The sequence below is a fragment of the Magallana gigas genome, chromosome 6 (genome assembly GCF_963853765.1).
Source record: "Magallana gigas chromosome 6, xbMagGiga1.1, whole genome shotgun sequence".
Taxonomy (NCBI): Eukaryota; Metazoa; Mollusca; class Bivalvia; order Ostreida; family Ostreidae; genus Magallana; species Magallana gigas.
In genome coordinates this window covers 9,124,359-9,143,280 of record NC_088858.1, presented here as the reverse complement: position 1 = coordinate 9,143,280, position 18,922 = coordinate 9,124,359, and the positions used below count along the sequence as shown (strand labels likewise).

Here is an 18,922-nt window from a genome sequence, read left to right as displayed (position 1 = left end):
CGGTAGAGCTTTTTCTTGACTGCAGAACTTGTTGAGAAAGCATGTTTATTTTTAACATTGAGCAATGGAAAAGTTGTTGGTTCTTCACGAGAACAAACAATATATAGATGAGTGTGCCGATATTCTTAACGAAGAATGGAAGAGGAGCAAATCTGCAAGGTACATTTTGACTATCTCAGTGGAGATTCGGCTTGATTTTTAATTTTATACTGTATTTACTTTTCTTTAATTTTACTCGATTAATACGTTGCTACAGGTTGGGACCTAGCTGCAGGACTGTAGCTCCCGGTCTGAAAAAATTCGGATGGACGACCTGGGAGCTACAGTGCCTCCCATAGTAAAAAACTGCAATTTACGGCGCACAAAAAATTGCGCTAGTTTTGGACTTATTAACCTTATTTTCACACAAATTCTGTAAAAATAGTACCATTAAATTCTTCAGCAAATTTACTACTGACATCGTCACTTAACTTGTCTCAGATTTTCTCTTAACATGATAACCGACCTCGGAAAATGAAGTATGTTAATTTACGTCAAGATCGAAAGTCGCCATTTTTAAATGTAAACAAACTTGCACCACTTCAATTCACAGGGCTGGTGATGGTGTTCAAAAGACTATCAGAAGTAAGTGAAGTGACGATATCTGTAGTAAAATGTCCGAGGAATTTTTTGGGATCAAATATTTGTACAGAATGTGTTCGTAAATGAGATTAATCAGTCCAAAACTAGCGCAATTTTTTGTGCGCCGTAAATTGCAGTTTTTTACTATGGGAGGCACTGTAGCTCCCAGGTCGTCCATCCGAATTTTTTCAGACCGGGAGCTACAGTCCTGCAGCTAGTTGGGACCAATCTCCAAAATGGGATATACAGTCGTTTTACCGGTAACGAATATTTGCCAGTATCGAATAATTTTTTAGAAAAACTTTTTGTTAAAAAAGAAGTTAAGATTCTAAAAAATCCAAGCTAGGTTATTATAATACAGAAATAAATATTCTACCTGTGTATGGAGTTGTTTTACATTTGCACGATTATTTACCGTATTATTTACAAATTAAAAAGGTGACCCAGCTGGAGATATGAACTGCTGGAAGTGCAAGGCAGAAAAAACGAAAGTGTGAAAACAATTAAACCTAACTAACCTAACCTGAAAATAAATTTGTTCTTGAACCCTTTTTAGTGGACAATTAGTAATTATAATCCATTTTATGAGATTATGCATCATATCAAATAATAATTGAGCTTTGAATGAAATTACGACTTCAGATAGAACTACGTGTAGTTTTCCTAGTATCGGTTCAATGCGACAGAAGTATTATTTGGCTGGATATATTGATAGATATACGGGCAAAACAAAGGGAAATGGCAACTACTTATCATCAATTACTATTATTAAGTGTTTTTATGAAAATTCAATTTCATAAAGTAACGCAAAATGAAAACTGTTTAAGTCCAGTTTTGATTTGACGGGAATACTGTAGGATAAAAATAACGATCATATTATTTGTTTAAATAACGTAATTCCACAATTATTTTTCCTTCTTCATTTATAAGTCTATTGACATGTACCTCTAGTGCATTTTTAAAATTAATTCGCCCCAAAATATTCGGTCAGAAGTGATAGAGGGCGCTTGATTCGATACTGGAAAACGATAATAATAGTTGCACGCACGATGAAACCGCATACTGATTCGTTACCAGTAAAATGACTGTAATAGCTCGTTTTGGGTATAATAGCCCAAATGGGATATAAACATGATAAATTTAAAGTGCAAAAAATAAAAAAATTTGATTTTGAAATTTTTGATATAAATCAGCATTAATGTGAATCAAATGCAACAACTTTTGGTAAATAAGTTTTTCTATATGTCCAGTCTATAGTTTGTAAGATTGATCCCCAAGAAGTTTTGGATATACTGAGGGATCAAATCAATCTCAGTAATAGAACAGCTACAGAAAAAGTTGTTTACCAAAAGTTGTTGTATTTCATCCATTCTAATGCGGATTTATATCAAAAATTTCAAAATCAAATTTTTTTATTTTTTGCACTTTAAATTTATATCCCATTCGGGCTTTTATACCCCAAACGGGCTATTATATCCCATTTGGGAGATTGGTCCCAACCTGTTGCTATACATACATGTATACTCTCTTCTCATTATATCGTGGGTTCTGTTGTATTGCGGTTTGTTCCAAAAATAGGATTCACGGTTTCCCCCGATTTTCCACAAGGAGTTCATGCACCAACTTCAGGATGAGTGCAAAGAAGGTTGTCAAATATATTGGCAAATAAATTTTTCTCGCAAATAAAAATTTTTCCAGAGAAAAAGCAAGTTCAAAATTCCACAATGTATCTGATAAATAAAAAGCATCATAAAATGTGTATTTCATTCCCTAACCAGTTTAAGTGACTTTGCTTTCATGAAAAATCATATTTAAATCAAATTCTGAAATTAAGAGTACTGTTCTACTGAAACATTTTCACAGGTTGCATTCCTTAGAGAAATCTTGTGATAGTTTTCCTACCTGCCTCATCTTGCTTGGAAACATCCATGGAGTGAACACTGTTGTAGCTCACTGCAGACTCTCAAAAGTTCAAGGAAAACCTGATTCAATTTTTGTGGAATCAGGTAGTAGATTGTTGCTATTGATTACCGTATTTGATAAGAACATAGTAGGAAGTGTTTAAGTTGATAATTCATCTCAGCATTCATGATCCATGACTCGGTAAAGCTGGGTTTTAACAGAGTGAAATTCATGTCCTTTAATCTTCATACACAAACTATCACAACAATGATTTTGTTAACATAAATTCAGTGTTCTGATGAAACAAAAATGAAAAAAGTTTGTTAATATCAGTATCTTTACTACTCCTTCTATAAAGCAACAGAGATGAAAACTTGCATTTATAATGATCCTATAAAAGTCAAATCATACTGATATGCCAAAAAAAAAAAATTCATACATATATTCAAATGTTTATTTCCATTAATGTATTCTCATTTCAGTTGTAGTTAGGAAAGATTTGCGTGGTAAGGGGTATGGAAAGAAAATAATGCTGCAAACAGAACAGTTTGTAAAAAGGTTGGGATTAAAGAAGTTCCTCCTGAAGTTGAAATATATTTCAATATATTTACATGTATTTATATCACAAGTTCTTGCATATAAATTCTTCCATTAATAATGAATATTTTTAACTCTGTTTTGCAGAAAGGGAATAACAACACTTTACTTGAGCACACATGACAAACAGGACTTTTACAAACATTTGGGCTACACATTTTGTGAACCTATTGTCAGTTTTGGTGTGAACACTGACCACTTACCAGAGGGCTTTGTAAGTACAGGCACATAAAGATTCATTGACATACATGTACGATTTAAGAAACTGATATATGCATATACCCAGTTAAGAAACTATCTATGCCATGCATATATTATACATGTATGTTGTAAAAGTAGAGTAAAAATATTTGAATGGGCATAATTTGATATTGTTTATGTCAATTGTGAGTTATTGTTGATACCAGTTTTATTATTCGCATTTCAGCTACAAAAATTTCTGCCTGATACCACCTCTGAGAACAGCAGAGGCAAAGATCCAATCTCCTTGTCAACAAATCAAGGACTGTCTGTAGTATCTGCCCCCGCAGCTCCCCCACCTCCTCCCCCACCACCCATAGGGAGATTTCTCAAAGGACAGTCAAAAGTAGATAGGTGGGACCCCAATGCAATATCTTGGATGAAAAAAGATATCTGATGTGAGAAAAAGTTTCTTATACATTGTATGTAATCCCCTTTTACTCTGTACTTGAATTAGAGCCGTTTTAACAAAAGCTTGGACTTTGGGTGGGTCTAACTACCAGTGTAGATAGTTTACTCACCAAAACATGCTGTGAAATATTGACCATTCTTTTAATCCACTAAGAACCATTTTAACAGGAACTTGGACTTTGTAAAGTTGTGTCAAACAGCATTATGACGTAGCCCTGTCTATTTCATCATTGGCCACTCAGCCTTGGCTCTTTGAAATCAACACAATTTGTATGGTTCTTTAGCTAAGACTATGCAATTGGTGCATATTTTGCTCTAATTCAGTGTCATTTTTAACTGTTTTGACACAAGAAATAGGTAGCTACGTCCTATTGAAAGTCCAAGGTTTTGTTAAAATGGTTCTAATATTCACAGACTTTAAACAATGTACTGAAGTACTGAAGGGAGTTGACTTTATCGATTATCATTTATTTTAAAATCAACTTATCTTGCATGGCAATTAGTTTCCAGTCTGTATTTGAATTCCGCTTTTTTTTATTTTATGAATTTTTAGACTTTTCCGACCAGAATTTCAAGAAACCTCATATGAATCATGTTGTGTTATATTTAAATATAGATTTCAAACTATGTATTAGTAATCGAAACAATTCTAAGAATCATATGGATCCAGGCACTATTGATATTGAATTCTAGTCTCGTTCAACCAGACGCTCGACTGTCTCCATTAATCTCTGACAAGCAAGAGAGCCTCTCTGCTTGTCGGAGATTTACGGAGACAGCAGAGCGTCTGGTTGAACGAGACTTTATTAAACTCTGGCGTAGGAACACGAGACTACAAAAATATCTAAATTGTTCGTATTATATAAAATCTGACTATTTTCAAAGTGTTTATAGATAAGTTTCCTTGAAAAACAATGCTTCAGCATACATTACATCAAATTTTTCCATTATTTTCAAGAACTAAGTCTTGTCAGCGGTGATGACTTGTGCTTAGGTCTAAACTCTGTTTCACTTTCGGTTTTCCAGAGTAAGTGCATAGGAGAATTGATTAAAATCAACTCCCAAAAATCAGAAGTTTTTTTCCCCCCAAGAACTGCTCTATTGTGTGAAATTGATTTTATTTCAATTGAAATATACAGACCTGGATGAAGGCGGGCAAGTGTCATTGCGTACAATGTATTCATATCTATTAACCAGTGACTGGACAGTTAACCATGAGTAGACCCTGCCTTCATCAAATCGGAGTTTGTCATCTACTGCCCAAAGTCCAAGCTCTAGTTAAATTGGTTCTAATGACCCTTTCCATCCCTATGGATTGTTAACAGTCTTCCTTTTATGTGCAATATCTCTTATGTATAGATGAAAGGTGCTTTAAAATAGTCTCAATTTAACACATTCAATCTTTTACAAATAATCAGGTAACAATGTTAAACTTTTTACAAATTTGTATACTTAAAACTGAATAAAATATTTATTTGTACATTTCATTGTTTTATTACAATAATCATGAATGAACACAGTTAAAAACATATCATTTTGCACATAACCAACAAAAAAAACATTAGTTTAACCTAACATTTGATGACTTAGCTAGAGATTATCAACCCTCCAAATATGCAAGAATACCATATCACGAGTCTCTTAAAGTATCACAAAGTTTTAAAACTTCAGCCTCCAGTTCAAACAGATGGGGATCATGAACATGGGGAGAAATTTTTCTCATGGCGTCTGCTAGATTTAACAAATATTCTATGTTTTTCCCGCTTGGTCCCACAGAGGTTGTGATTTGTCTGGCGATGTTTGTCAGTGGTGCAGGTCCTAGATAATTACTATTAGATTCTGTGGCCAGGTAAATTGTCAACTGGAATGGTTCTGGTGTGTCATCATCAGGGTGAAATAACTCAGTGACTGATGAGTAACCTCCTTTTTCCCTGTGATCTAGATGAGCTCTCACTGACTCTGCATCATCTTTTGCGATCTCATAAGCTACTCCCCACACTTCATCCTGAAAGGAGATCATCCAAAATAACAAAACCACTCTTGCTAAGGCCTATTTAAAAAATTGTGTGTTTAGGGTAACACTGATGAAAAAATTAGGTTAGGTAGGAAGGGAATCTTTTTTATTTTATCATATTTTTTTTCTGCATGAATCCTAAGAATGTATGTTGGTGTCATATTCAATAATGGGTTTTTAATAGAAATAATATAAAAATCACAATTGGATAAAAATAAACATCTAAAAATGGTAGGATCGAGGCATTTTTGTAGGTTAGGTCGGGTTACCCTAAACACACAACTTTTTTTCAGGCCTAAATAGATGCACATTAGCCAAAACTCAGTTACCATTTAAATGAATAAAAATTGCTGATTTTTAGACATCTACCTTCTAGCATGATATTTTGATACTGTATAAGAAGTATTCATGTTTAACTAAATTAAAACTTTTTTTTAAATGAAATTTTGAAGCTGTTAGGGTCCTTTCCTGACCCCCTAGGGTCATGATTTGAAAACATTTACATCTACTATATATCAGAAAGCTAATGAAAATTTTAGTTATCATGGACTACTTGATTCAGGAGAAGATTAAATTTCCTCATCGGATCTTCATTATTTCTTGATTATCGCCGGTTAAAGAACTGGCCTTTGTTTTGAACAAACTTTCAAAGCCCTTCCCCATGAATGTTTTGAGCCAAGTTTGGTTGAAATTGGCCAAGTGGTTCTTTAGAAAAAGATTTTTAAAACACCCAACCTTATTTTCAATTTTTAGCTCACCCGGATTAAGTCTGGGGGAGCTTGTGCTATACTCCGGGTGTCGACGTTGGCGTCCAGACCTGGTTTAAGTTTTTGGTGCAGGACCAGTATCTAAGTTACCGGTATTTCTTGTCCTATCTTCAATAAACTTGCATGGATGATGCATCTGGACCTACTTTTGAACTTGAAAGAATTTGATGCTGAATCTGGGACATGAATGCTGTAGGAGGTTAAGGTTTTTTGGGGCTGTTTAAAGTTTTTGGAGAAGTAACCTTTAATAGCCATTTCTAAGTTTCTACTGGTCCTAACTTCAGTAGTAAATAAATTAAAAAAATAGTAAGAAATAGAAAAAAGTTGTAAAAGATAAATAGAAAATAGAGAATATAAGTTATAAAACTTGTTTATCAGTTGTTGTAACATACTGGAAGATAAAACTCAGTTGATATGAGAAAAAAAAGGTAAAAATTACCCTTTTTAAAATTTACCAAGTCCAACTTTCACACATTTATATTTGGGGAAGAGAAGACAACTTATACACATGTAAATAAACAAAAGAAATCAAAATATTAAGAAATAAAACTATTGTAACAAAAAGATTTGGAGAAGGTGATTTAAATGCTTTCTCACCTCTGGATCTTCTGACTTTATTAGAGTGACAACTCGGCCGGGCTGTCAATGAAGAAGAAAAATATCCAAGATGTATGTTATATTTAGGGTATGCATGTACTAAATACAAAATTTTGTGTATCAACTCGTTAAATATTTAAGAGTATTAACTAACAGTCTACTTTTTTTTTAAATATGTGTCTTTATATTGGTCAATAGAGGCTGCATGGTCATCAAATTATTCCTCAGGGCTGAGTTTTACAAAAGAACTTATACGACAAAGTCGTAAATATTTACGGTCTCGTAAAATTATCTTTAAAGAAAAATATCAACATAAAACCATTTGTTTACAAATATTCCGATTCCCATAATTGTATTTTCCAGCCATAAGAATAAATCATTAGTATTCATTAATTTGGTCAGGTCTTACATTCTTTTGTAAAATGCAGCCAACAACTTCTTCAAAACTTTAAACATAAATTTTCATTAAGTAAAGAAAAAATCCAAATATTCTAGCTTTAATTTTGGATGTTTTTTGATATCTTTATCTAGAGCTCTTCTTCACAAGGCAATTAAATAAAGTCTAAAGATGACCACATCCATCAAACCTATGGCACGCCAAATTCACAAAAATCAGCTAATCATAGTTTCACAGTCGATAAACTAGGTTTAATGGTTGTAAACTATAGTTTACGGACAGAAAACTATAGTTAACGACGATAATCTATGTTTTACATCTGTAAACCATAGTTAACGTGATCATCTGTGTTTCAGAAGTGTAAAAGTATCATTAACACTGAAAACAACCATTTGCTATTGCAAAACATAGTTTATCTGATGAATATAGTTTCAAGAGTGTGAAACTATGATTAACAACTCTTAACCATAGTTAGCGAATGCAAATTACAGTTTACAGATTTAACAGCCAAATCTATTGTTAACGTTACTTGCAGACAGATAAACTTAGATTATCATTTGTAAACTATAGTTTACAACTGTTAAATATGGTTTTGCAGATAAAAACTAAAGTAAACGGATCGTTAATTATAGTAAACGAATCGTTAATAAACTGTTAAATAACAATATTTAATGATCATCTATGATTCACAAGTGTAAAACTATCATTTACACTGAAAACAACCATTTGAGATTGCAAAACAAAATTTATTTAATAAATATAGTTTCAAGAGTGTAAACTTTGATCAACAACTCTTACCCAAAGTTATTCATGTCTCTATTTAAATATAGTTTTGCAGATGAAAACTATAGTTAGTGAATCGTTAATTATAGTTTGCAGTTCGTATACAATAATTATCATTCGATAAATCCAATTTATCATATGTTAAACTATGTTTAGCTAATTTTTGTGAATTTGGCATGGCACACAAGCACTTTAAATGACTTTACAGTATTGGAATAAATTGTACAATATAGATTTCAATCATTCTTCACGACACTCAATGTAAATTGGTTGAGTAGATCGAGTGTTCTAATTAATCGTTTAGCAGGATGATGAAACTGCAACTCGGCTAATAAATCTGGCACCAATGAACATGATGAATCAATGAATTTATTAAATTTCAGTGTAAAATTTGTTTTACCAAGGAAAAGGTATAATGAATGTAGGAGAAAAAATCACGAGATGTTCCCGTATCTGCCATGCCAAGTTAACAAAAGAATAAGTATTTAAAAGCACAATACCAGTCTAGAATTTTCTATTTAGGACATGATTGTATTTAGGACAATCCCACCTTTCCCGGGACCCCGCGATGATCCGTGCTTCCCTGCCAGAATCTTCTCTGGTACCCCTTGATAAACCCCACCACCTGTCGTTTAACTGGGAAGTCCACTTTCCATATTAGGGATCCATATCCAAAGACCCACATGATTTTCTCCGCAACGACAGTTTGTCACGCACCGGATGTTTACAACAATCAGCTGTGCGGACTATTTAACGAAGGCCCCGAATTCGCATACGCTAAAGAGCGGAACCATTCCTGGGATCACAGGAGCTTGAGGACATGACCGACCCTCCCCCTTCCATCCTTCCGCCCTCAAGTATAGACCCTGGGTCCTTACTTATTTTTCATTAAAGTATCCCTTAAAGACATTTCTAATAATAGTATACTTTTATAAAGAAAAATAAAGAAACAAAGAGTAAAGATTCGGGGTCTATAGTTGAGGGCGGGAGTGGAAGGGGTGTGGATCGGTACTCAGGCACCTGTGGTTGGAATCGGTACGAGTCACGCTAAAATCATTGGTTTTGTAGAAAATAAACCCTTGTGATAAAACCCCGGGAACATTTTAGCAAAAATTATGATTTAAGGTAAAGATCTATAAAAAAAAAAATAGTAAATGATTCCAGACTGTCTTTTTGGTGCCAGAACCATTATGACGTCATAATTGCTTTGATGAAACTTTTCCCATATTTTACGGCTTTAAAGGAATTATGTAAAAAATAAAACAATTTTTGACATTCTATATTTAATCTCGGGAAAAGTAATCCCGGTAGCTATATTCAATTTGAAATCATTTTAAAGAGGAGATCAAAAGCTTGTTTAATGTCGTTTTTGGAGAGAGTGTAGACATTCTAGATATTATATTTCATTAGTCAAAAACGGACAAAACTCCGAGATTTTTTAATTTTATCCTTCATATTTCATAGAAAATGGTTGATTAAAAGACGATTTTTCATTGCGTTTACCAAAATTTTAAGCCCCGGTACACCCTATGAAACAAAGATATTGTTATGAAGTATCATTAAAAAAAATTATATCTTGAATTTCATAAACCTGTAGGCACCTTTCATTTACTAGATCTTGACCTTAATTAATCTCTGATTTAATATACCAGTCATTGTTCATATCTAATTTTCTAGTATTAGATTTTTTACGTAGAGACGGTATAACCTTTTCTTTCGTTCTTAACCGATAATCTAATCTGAACAATCTCGCCAGCTACAGATTAGATATATATGTAATCCTAATCGAAGACCTAAACAGCTATAAAAGCAGGAAGTTATTTACACCCCTGCCTAAAAGTCTATAAGATATGTAGACTCTGAATGTCCTGAATGAACAATAGAGAAAATTTAATTCAACGCATTCAGTTATACAGATGCAGCACGTAAACCATTGAAATTAGATTCTTTTAGCCTGTTTACCCAACGAAAAGAGTAAAAAAAAAGTTATATGTAACCAGTTAGGCCTAATGTATAATTTACGTGTTTTGTTTGTGTAGATTTGAACATACATTTTTTTTCAAAATTAAATGCAAGTTATAATTGATAGTATGGTTAATTAAATATTTTTAAAAAAGAGGCACATGGGCCTCATCGCTCACCGATTAACAATATACATAATAAAATCAGCGTTGATGAAGGCATATCCAGAATATCGGGACAAAGGCTGAGAATTAAAATAGATTCTGTGTTAAAGATTTTCAAAATGTACTTATGTTGAGCCCCTTTTTACCTGGATGAATTCATAGGTATATAACATATTGAGATTGCATGCCATTTTCAAAAAGATCTTAAACAACTGTTCATTAAATATAAAACCTACATCAAACTTTGAACCCCTTGTGTGGCCCAAGAATAATTAAAGACCATGCACAGTATAAACAACTTATAATCAAGAAATGTCAATACACTTGCTTAATAGTAATAATACTATATTTTTTTTGAGAACTTGTTTCCCATGTAAATATTGACACCCCAATCCCCATTGTGGTCTCATCCATTTTATTTTATTTTTAAAGAATTCTCTTCATATATAACACTACATAAAAGTTACAGCTTTTCTGGTTAATTGATTTTCGAAAAGAAGATATTTCTCTATGCATTCCTATGTAAAATAAAAATTCGACCTCCATGGTGGCCCCACCCTACCCAGGGGATCATGGTGAACAAACTTGAATCTACTATACCGACTACCTGAGGTTGCTTCCACACAAGTTACAGCTTTTTTTTAAAGATACCAACAAATTAGTAATTCTTAATAATATCCCCCTGAAAGAGGGCGTTGCCCTTTATTCTAACTGACTTGAATCCCCTTCACCTAAGAATGCCTTGTGCAAAGTTTGGCTTAAATTGGCCCAGTGGTTCTAGAGAACAAGTCGAAAATCTAAAAAGTTTAAAGACGGACAGACGGACACTGGACAAAATGTGAACAGAAAAGCTATATTGACGCAGGTTAACTATTTTAACTATATTTTAACTATATTTTAACACTCCCTACTCTTTTGCAGCAAGTATTCCCAAAATTTAAGTCTTAAGAACGAAATTTATTAACGACAATTTATTCTAAAACAGACATCAGAACGGCTGACGACCGGTTAGAACTTTGATTGTCCTATCGATTACCTATAAACCATTGCACACAAGCTACCCATGTAGAGGATAAGAACTTTGTTATTGATTATAATTAAGAGGTTCTCACGGGTCCCTGTTGGTGATAAATGACAGTTGGTTTAAACTACCAGTAGTGTTTACTTATTGAATTGAAGAAGGGGTTTAAATATTGGTTACTAAAGTCTTAAACTCCGGTGTTTAGACAGCGGTTGTAAATCTTTTCCATTTAAATGAGACTCAACTTGTTGAATTCTATAAGAACGACATGTCTCTGTTTACTGTTTACAGAAACCAGCAATGATACAGGCGATCAGAATACTGTGCCGATGTCGGGGGACCAAGGTTCAAACCCGCCTGATGGCGCTAGGCAGCATCTTTTGCATGCTGTATTTCCTGGTGGTGACTTTTACAGTCACGGCGCTTGCGTGGTTTGAGATCTTGCCAAACCTGTACCCACACAAACCGGACTCCATCACATCCCATAAAATTGTGATCTCTTTCGTCTTCATGAACGCCATGGGGAACTGTGTCCTTATTCTGGGAACGAATACGAGTATCCACCGACTAAGTCAAGAATTGAAGAAAAAAGTACTGAAGACCAAGGAATTCAAAAACTGCGCCGTGTGTCACGAGGCTGTTCCCGCCAGAACCCATCACTGCTATCTGTGCGAGGCTTGTGTTCTGAAGCGGGACCACCACTGCTTTTTCATGACCGTCTGTATAGGGTACTTTAACCACAGATACTTCGTGATGTTTTGTTTCTACATGATGGTGGGAACATTCTATGGCATGTTTCTGATTGTGATGTACCTGAAGTTGCTGTTCAACACGACATTTTATGGACCACAAACCTTCATTACAATTATATACGATTTAGTTTATGGATTCTTGACAGAACACTATCCCAACGAGAAGTTCTTGTTTCTGGTAATCTTGATGTATTGTTCGCTGACTGCTGGGATGATTGCAGCCTCGTTGTGGTTCTGGCACGTGCTCCTTGTGATTTCTGGGCAGACGACACACGAAGCAAGAAGGGGTATAGCCAGGCATACGGGGAAATCCTACTATAGAAACTTTGTCGACATATTTGGGAAGTACTGGATATTGTCTGTCTTTGTTCCAGCCCCATTACCAATGTACTATGACCCTTTGTTTGAGGATTACCAAAAACGCAATAACAAAAAAGAACATGGTGAATGTAAACACGATTAATAAGGTTTATGTGCAATGTTTCTTGTCAAAATATGTATATATATATATTTTAAAATACAGTCATAATCTTATAATTACTGTACGACTTGGAACTCTTTGAGAAATGTCAGCAGCTTTAGGACGACATTAATTGTATTTGTTATAGAAGCCAAAAAAAACGTCATAACCTGGTCGTCGGGACATGTTACTCGTTCAAAAAAATAAATTAATCATTTTCCTTAAATATGCACATAACTGGCATGTAAGGACAAGGTTACAAGGTAGACCACATCTCAGAACGTGCAATGGGGGTGAAAGTGTTCGATATCTATTTGTTTGGGCATTTTGATACGGGTCCAGCTGTCGCAACTGTCGAAGTCTACAAACGAGTCGTCCTTTGAATACGTTAAGATATTTATGAATGATAAATTGTTTATCCAATAATTCATCGGACCAAGCTGTTTAACTCTGTATGACAAAAGAAAAACTCTAATCCGATTAGGTTGGTCAGGGGAATGCATACGGTGAGCCAACAGGCTGACGGCTAGGTCACAAAATCAATAGTTCAAAACGGAATTTATTAAGACAAAAAAATGCGCATGCCATACTTTATTGAGTTTTCATATTTTCATAATTATATCATTAGGTTGACAGTAACATATGACTTCATCGATCATATCTATAAAATACTGGTATATATAGTGTCATATTGTAAATTTTAAGTTTTTCTGGGTGAGTGTAAATACAAAATTTTGTCATTTTGTATAAATATTTCATAATTACACACATCCAGTAAATTAAAAATTTACAGTATGACAATAGCAAAAGAAGACAATTAAGTTCCATAAATTCGTCATTTGTAAAAGAAAAAATACAAACTAGCTGCTTTTACTGTCTTAGATAAGTCTGGAGGCTCTCAGCAAGGATAGCCAGTTTCGTTTCCCTGCGATGTACACACACCTATCTGCGGGACCGGATCACTGGTACAACCGCTGGGGATGAATTCAGATGGCTTCATAGACGAAGTCGTACGATTAATCCTGTTTTGATATTGTGGAGTAGGAATAGCAGTTGAAGCTTGTAGGAAGGGTGACCGGATGCCTGTCATGGCAGTAGTGTACGCAACGGAGGGGGGAGCAGTTCGTGAAGTCTGTAGAACAATATTCGGACCGGCCATTTGTGAAGAAATGTCTCCGTGTCGGCGCAAGTCACCGAATGTGTCGCCCACAACGTGGGGATAAGGCATGTAATTTAACGTTGTCCCAAAAGCGGGCGATTTCATACACGGAAGTGGAAGACTCGGTAGGGCTGCGGTTTGGAGAAGGGAGTTTGTAATGAAGGAATACGGCGATAGGCCTGACCGAAGCACGGCCTCTCGTAACATCAGGGATTCCTGAATCACTACTGGGTCCAGGGTCGGAGATGAGATATCACGTGTGTCTTGGTCATCGTCGTACTTCCTGTCCATCGGAGATCTATCTCTATCCCCGGACCTGCCTCGCTTCCGGTCCATGTACTGGTTCCGGTCCCTCGAGCGATGTCTCCGCTGGTTGGTGTGGTCCCTCGGGTCTCTGTCCCTGTCTTTGTGTTCATTTTCTACTTTCACAATTTCATTTTTAGACAGCTGCACCTTCAGTTTAGATCCTTGCAGGGCCGTGCCGTTTAATCCTTTAACTGCCTCCTCTGCATGTTTTGGATCGAAAAATGTGACAAAAGCATATCCCCTAGAAAGAGGATTCCTCGCAATCCACACTGTTTTAACTAACCCAAATCGTTCAAATAGCTCCTCCAAGTGATATTTCTCCACGTTTTCCGTCAAGCCCCCGACGTACACTTTGGCAATAGATTTGACAACCTCCCCTCCTTGGTCCATGTCGAAGGAAATCGCATAAGCGTTTACTAAGTGAAGTTGAAGACCCAAAAATAAGTAAGGAGTATGCTGGGGCGAAATGAACTGAAAAGAGAACCAAATGATTTGAATATCTCTACATTTTGGAACATTAACTCGTTCTCTTCTTGCAGTCTCAGTTGTTTGAAATTCGGTCTTTTACAAAATGATTAGATTTTAAAAAATCTAAAATTTTTTTTGGAAAAAGACAATAGAAGTCAGCCACGTTACTTACCGAGTCCCTGCGATCTAAAGTCCTCAGTAGTTGGCGCAGACATTTATAAACTTGGCGACACAAGGAAACGCTACGAGGCTAATCAATTAAAACTTTACACAGATGTTGGATAATCAAGAAATGCTAAAATTTAGCTTAACAAAAAATATCAATATTTTATAGTCCAGTTTCACGCGAGGGGCGGTAGGCAGTACTTCAAAGCTGTTGTTATATGGGATGGCCTCCACATATGTATGTTTGTTTGATCTCGGCTGTAAGAAAGAATGCATGCCATGTTAAGGACTATACTTCTATAGAAAGCCGTAATTGATGCAATATTTATTATCAGTTCGGTAAGGGATGGAGTAAAACAATTTTACTCGATCAAAATCAAGTATCACAACATCTCTAAACAATCAATTTTATTAATTTAATTAAGTTGTACCTCCTGGTCAAATTGATTAGTTGGGGTTTGGGTTTAGGGTTGCATTATATATTGCTAAATATGTAGAGTTTTCTTTACTGGACTAAAAAAAAAATACCTTGTACTCGTGTTTAAACGATTTGACGCGTGTTGTTCACCCCTCCTAACTTCTATGGTCTATTTACGTAGATGAAAGTACACCATATTATAATGTAACCGCCGTTTTAAAATCATACAATATTTGAAATCTCTCAAAATCCAATAAAAATTCTTAAAACTTGTACTTTTTAAAGAATTTTCAGAATGCATTTTATTATCAAATACTGTACAGATTCTCAGAATAGAATCGTCGCAATTCCTAAAAACTTTTGTCCCTATGAGTTGAAGCCCCTATTCTTCTTGGCCCACAGACCTTTACACTTACCTGAACTACGATTTTCAATTGGGAAAATTGTTTCAACACATTTTGATTTCAGTCGAAGAAAAAACAAGTTTAATCACACATGAACATACGATGTTCCAGTATTTCCTATGCCCCTACATAGCATTACTTACGCACGTATTTAAAGAATTTAAAGATTTCCGCAAAGATAATTAAAGTCAATCGCCTTTCAAGATAATCAAATAGAAAAATCGTTTATTTACCACCTCATAAAAAATTAGTCATGTGTGAAATTATTTTTAGGTCAACAAAAATGAAGCAAAACGAAAAAAAAAAATACAGGATGTATGGATTGCAGTCATCCAAAGAGAAATTGAATTGTTTGCCACTTCCTCTCGCGATTATGCGTTGTGGGATTAAAACACACCACCGATCCAACGCTTTTAGTACTTAAGGGTCCTCCACACACCTGGAAAAAGTTCTGCTTGCAAGCTTATTTTTCTAAATTACTTAAAGATGTGGATTTTTAGCTTGTTTTCGACTTGAAAATGATCCAAAAAATCTAACTTTTTGGGGGAAAAAATCAACTTTTAAAATTTTTACCGCTGTTCATAAAAATAAAACCCCGTGATTTCGAACTCGGGACATAGAGATATACAAGAAAGCTTGGTGGTATAAACTGTTTCACAATGCCTAAAACCGTCATGTTGTGACGTACTGTCATAAAAAGTAGGAGTCACGGGGTGTCGAGGATCCTTAATATCTATAGCAATACATGTATTAATAGTCAAATTTTAACAATCGGTGAACATGGTGAAAAGCTGTTGTTTTAGGGTGTATATTTTTATTCTATGTAAATTATGCCGTTCACTATTTATTAAGATTTTAATAATTAAGATTAACATGACTAAGATGTACATATAAGCAAATCAAAATTGTTTTATGTATGTTTGTGAATTTTTTATACTAAAGAAAGCTTGTATGTAAAATGAGGATTCTTATAAAAATTGTTCTTGAAATAATTTACCTTCCTGTAAAATGTATTCTCATTTACTTATGACCCTATTTTGAAGTGAAAACCTTCACAGATTTTTTTTCTTCTCATCAAAACCATGTACAAAGTGTCTACATGATGCCAAGGACTACAAAAATTGTTTTTAATGATAACATCAATTTTCAGTTGTTGTCTAAAACTGAGTCCTCTGAGTGTAAGTGTAGAAGAAGTAAAGAAGAGGATATTTCGCAATACATGTCCCACTTACTCTTTTTTTATGCATCTAATTAAGACGAAACTGTGGAATCATTAAACTTCGGAGGGGGGGGGGGCAATTTTTGTGAAATTTTATAGGTTCGTGGGGACGTAATTTCGTATTTTTCTTATACTTAGTAAAGGTGATATGACTATAACTCTCATGTATTTATTTGTGGAAGATGTTAATTCTTGGGCGAGAGGTACTTACGAATTTCACAAAAAAATAAGCCACCAGGAAATCAAATGATTCCACAGTATAAGCTTAGTAGTTTCAAAAAAGAATATGAAATGTTCAAAGTTTACAAATGAAAGACAATAGATGAAAACAGACAACCATTAATTGCAATTTGCCATCCAAGTGACAATATTTCCTGAAAAGAGAGATAACATAAATTCTCTAAATTTATTCATTTGAACACTTGATGTAGATTGAGACAAAACCACAAATTTTTAAATCCAAAATGGTATTTCATTAATTTCATTGATCCATACACAGCACAGTGTGCAAGAGGTCAACAGTGTCTGTGCTGTATTTTAAACCAACAGTCACAGTTTACTGGTAAAACATTGTATAATATAGTAATTATCAACCAAAGGTTTTACATGCAACTTATTTCATGTAAAGTCTACACATTCAATTTCTAATCATGCACATGTTTACCAGTATCTCACAGTTGCACTATTTAGAACATTAACCGACATAATTGATTTGCATGAGATAAAATCAACATTCTGTTGCTGCCAGTATCCTGTCAGAAATCATCAACATAGAATAAATAGCTAACTAGACAATGTTCTAACTGGATCTCTTCTGTACATTAAATAAAATAGCATTGTATTCAATATGATTTCATCACTTTGCTTTAAACAATAAATCTATCATTAAAAAGAAAATTGGACTTGAATGCAAGAGTAGGTAAAAAGAGTTGACATCTTTCCTCCTCGGTAAATACTGTTCTCTGTACACAAATCACATAAATGAGCACTCAGCCACTGCAGTCATTTCTCACAGAACACACACAAGAACAGCAAGACCTGCTGGTTACAGATATCACAATTTCAGCTTATCACAAGAACAAACAGCTCCCAAGAGAGCCGAAAGCACTGCCTGGACATTCTGTATTATGACTAGCTTTCAGTTATTAACATGGCCCTCTGGACCCCTGCCAGTCACACTGGCAGAATCCAAGAAGCCGGAATAGTCTGGATTTTCTCTAAAGTTATCTAGTTTTCCAATGTGTCAGCAAAATCCATCCTCTAGAACGGAATTGGAATTAGAGTCGGTGATGAGGTTTTCTATGACGGCTAACTGGGAACTGTTCATGGCCGACGACAACGCCGAGTCGGTGGAGAAGTGAACGCCCTGAGGATCAATGCTCTCACCCCCTTCCTCGTCCTCCAGCCCCTCAGGGGGCTTCATCTTTGCTATTTCCTCTCTTAACTGGTTATAATGTCTCTGTAATGACATGATAAATATGCATAAAAGGATAAAAAAAAGATATGCATGTATGTACATTTACCGAATCAAAATACTCAACTCCTTTAATTTTTTATTTTATTCAAATCTCTATTTACATAAATTAAAATTTTACACCAATCAACTCTAGTATTGAATTTTTCTTAAATTGATTAGAATGATGCTTACTTTAAGTGCCAGAGTACTGTGAGCAATAGTTCTTCCAGTTCTTTTATCATTGCTATATGACTCCATCTCTGCTATCCAATTTTCACACTGCTTTAGAACCTCGTGTCTCTTCAGCCAGAAGTGTTTGTGGATGACTTCACGAAAGCAAGGTGTTGGGTTCCGGATTTGTTCCAGCATGGCCCATCTGACTGTAGCTTGTCGGATATTAGCATCATATTCTCGAGAGCTGGCTGTGCCTGAAGGAGTCCCTCGAGATCGTTCATATCCTGGCTCATTAAAGTACGGCTCAGACACTAAAATCAGTGACTGGATGGATACCAACACCTAGAGAGCGTCAAATCATAACCATTAATGTTGTTTCAGTTCAATACAAAGATCAAAACATACTGGCATGTGAATTCAAAAATGATTTTAAGAATAAGACAAGTTCAAGACAGGTGATAAACT

The 18,922-nt window shown here is 34.9% G+C and overlaps 4 protein-coding genes across 11 annotated transcripts in view; 1 reads left to right on the top strand and 3 right to left on the bottom strand.

Moving 5' to 3' along the window:
• Nucleotides 1-12,769, top strand: LOC105331723 (N-alpha-acetyltransferase 80). Of its 3 annotated transcripts, XM_020068689.3 has the most exons (6): nt 1-159; nt 2,485-2,627; nt 3,006-3,081; nt 3,208-3,334; nt 3,548-3,758; nt 11,768-11,908. In XM_020068689.3, the coding sequence occupies exons 1-5, from the start codon at nt 65-67 to the stop codon at nt 3,755-3,757; spliced, it is 651 nt and encodes a 216-aa protein (XP_019924248.2). In that variant the 5' UTR covers nt 1-64; the 3' UTR covers nt 3,758; nt 11,768-11,908. The 3 variants fall into 3 exon arrangements, with proteins under 3 accessions (XP_019924248.2, XP_034326661.2, XP_065944808.1); XM_034470770.2 differs by lacking the exon at nt 11,768-11,908 and having other exon boundaries at nt 3,548-3,867; XM_066088736.1 differs by lacking the exons at nt 1-159; nt 2,485-2,627; nt 3,006-3,081; nt 3,208-3,334 and having other exon boundaries at nt 3,617-3,758; nt 11,768-12,769.
• LOC105331722 (putative glutathione-specific gamma-glutamylcyclotransferase 2) lies at nt 5,230-9,130 on the bottom strand. 2 transcript variants are annotated; one of them, XM_011434034.4, is made up of 3 exons: nt 8,880-9,088; nt 7,150-7,191; nt 5,230-5,776 (listed from the first exon to the last, which is right to left on the bottom strand). In XM_011434034.4, exons 1-3 carry the CDS (start codon nt 9,012-9,014, stop codon nt 5,402-5,404), a joined length of 552 nt encoding a protein of 183 aa, XP_011432336.3. In that variant the 5' UTR covers nt 9,015-9,088; the 3' UTR covers nt 5,230-5,401. The 2 variants fall into 2 exon arrangements, with proteins under 2 accessions (XP_011432336.3, XP_065944811.1); XM_066088739.1 differs by lacking the exon at nt 7,150-7,191 and having other exon boundaries at nt 8,880-9,130.
• A 495-nt stretch (nt 12,770-13,264) lies between the features above and the next one.
• Nucleotides 13,265-15,509, bottom strand: LOC105331725 (Splicing factor, arginine/serine-rich 7). Its single transcript, XM_011434037.4, has 2 exons — nt 14,794-15,509; nt 13,265-14,624 (listed from the first exon to the last, which is right to left on the bottom strand). Exon 2 carries the CDS (start codon nt 14,541-14,543, stop codon nt 13,587-13,589), a length of 957 nt encoding a protein of 318 aa, XP_011432339.1. The 5' UTR covers nt 14,544-14,624; nt 14,794-15,509; the 3' UTR covers nt 13,265-13,586.
• Nucleotides 15,510-17,219: 1,710 nt separating this feature from the next.
• The window catches only part of LOC105334740 (baculoviral IAP repeat-containing protein 6), a 35,790-nt gene continuing 34,087 nt past the window's right edge, over nt 17,220-18,922 (bottom strand). For all 5 annotated transcript variants that reach the window (XM_066088731.1, XM_066088732.1, XM_066088735.1 and 2 more), the window contains exons 57-58: nt 18,476-18,799; nt 17,220-18,286 (exon numbers count right to left, since the gene is read on the bottom strand). In XM_066088731.1, coding sequence (XP_065944803.1) covers nt 18,071-18,286; nt 18,476-18,799 — 540 coding nt within the window. In that variant the 3' untranslated portion in view covers nt 17,220-18,070. The remainder of the gene's footprint in view (nt 18,287-18,475; nt 18,800-18,922) is intronic.